At 67.4% G+C, this 946-nt stretch overlaps 1 protein-coding gene across 1 annotated transcript in view; it reads right to left on the bottom strand.

The window, feature by feature from the left end:
- Nucleotides 1-22: 22 nt before the first annotated feature.
- LOC118451970 (SWI/SNF complex subunit SMARCC2-like) overlaps nucleotides 23-946 on the bottom strand; it is a gene marked incomplete at its 3' end in the record, with an annotated part of 4,834 nt that continues 3,910 nt past the window's right edge. Inside the window, exons 5-8 of the mRNA XM_035891160.1 lie at nucleotides 798-913; nucleotides 555-679; nucleotides 387-446; nucleotides 23-285 (exon numbers count right to left, since the gene is read on the bottom strand). Of these exons, the coding sequence (XP_035747053.1) occupies nucleotides 23-285; nucleotides 387-446; nucleotides 555-679; nucleotides 798-913 (564 nt within the window). The remainder of the gene's footprint in view (nucleotides 286-386; nucleotides 447-554; nucleotides 680-797; nucleotides 914-946) is intronic.

The following is a 946-nucleotide window of genomic DNA, read 5'->3' as shown; positions in this document are numbered from 1 at the left end:
CTTTAAGATCATCAAGTCCAACCGTAAACCCAATCGTGCCATGGGATGGACCAGGGCAAAGCCGCCTGCAGCCCCAGGGGCGAGGAGAAGGGCAGAAAGGGGCCTTTTTGTACCCAAAAGAGGGACAAGAGGGATAAAGAGGCGACCATTCAGCAATGGTGACCCCCGTGCTGGGGTGGGAACGTCTTCCCTGGCGGAGCGCTGGGCTGGGAAGGAGGGGACGGCGCTGGACGGGCCCGGGCCTCACCTTGCCGGCCGTCTCCATGCTCTCATCTTCCTGCTCATCTGGAAGAGAGGAGAGGCGAGGAGGGGCGGTTTTGGGCGCTGCCGGGCCTGTGGTGCCGGGGGATCTGCTGTGGCACTCGGCCCTGGCGGCTCGGGCTCACCCAGGTCCGTCATGGTGCCCCCCTTGACGGGCGCAGACTCCGAGTCCTTCTTGGTGTTGACTGCAGCGGAGGGAAGTGGAGCTGAGCGCCCCAAGGATGGGCCCCCACCCCAGCCCACGCTCGTAACGGGGGGACCCCGTGGGGCGGCTGCCGGCCCCCCTCCCTGACCTGTCTTGGGCAGGGTGACCTCCTCCACGTTGGGGACAGGCGAGGGCTCGTCCATGTCCTTTGTCAGGTCCTCCTGCTCCTCCTCGCGGTGCCCGCGCTTGGATTTGTTGTAGGGGGTGGAGGGTCTGCGAGGGGAGAGACCCCCCCCACATCCCAGTCACCACCGCACCCCAGGGCTGGACTCCCCACAGCCCCCGCCCCGGGGCTGGATCCGACCCTGCCGCCCCCCCAGCCCAGGCTCACCCCTTCTTTGCGTTCTTCTTCTTGGCCTCTGGGGTGGGCGAGGGGGAGGGCGAGCGCTTTCGCTTCTTGTAGTTGCCCCCCTTCTTGTCCCGCCGGTCCGAGTCGGGGCTGTTTACCTGGGGGGGGTGGGGGGTTACCGGGTCCCGCCG

Source organism: Egretta garzetta, unplaced genomic scaffold, assembly GCF_000687185.1.
Source record: "Egretta garzetta isolate BGI_Z169 unplaced genomic scaffold, ASM68718v1 scaffold1283, whole genome shotgun sequence".
In the NCBI taxonomy this organism is placed as follows: domain Eukaryota; kingdom Metazoa; phylum Chordata; class Aves; order Pelecaniformes; family Ardeidae; genus Egretta; species Egretta garzetta.
Note: the sequence above shows the minus strand (reverse complement) of the source record. Positions and strands in the feature narration are given on the sequence as shown.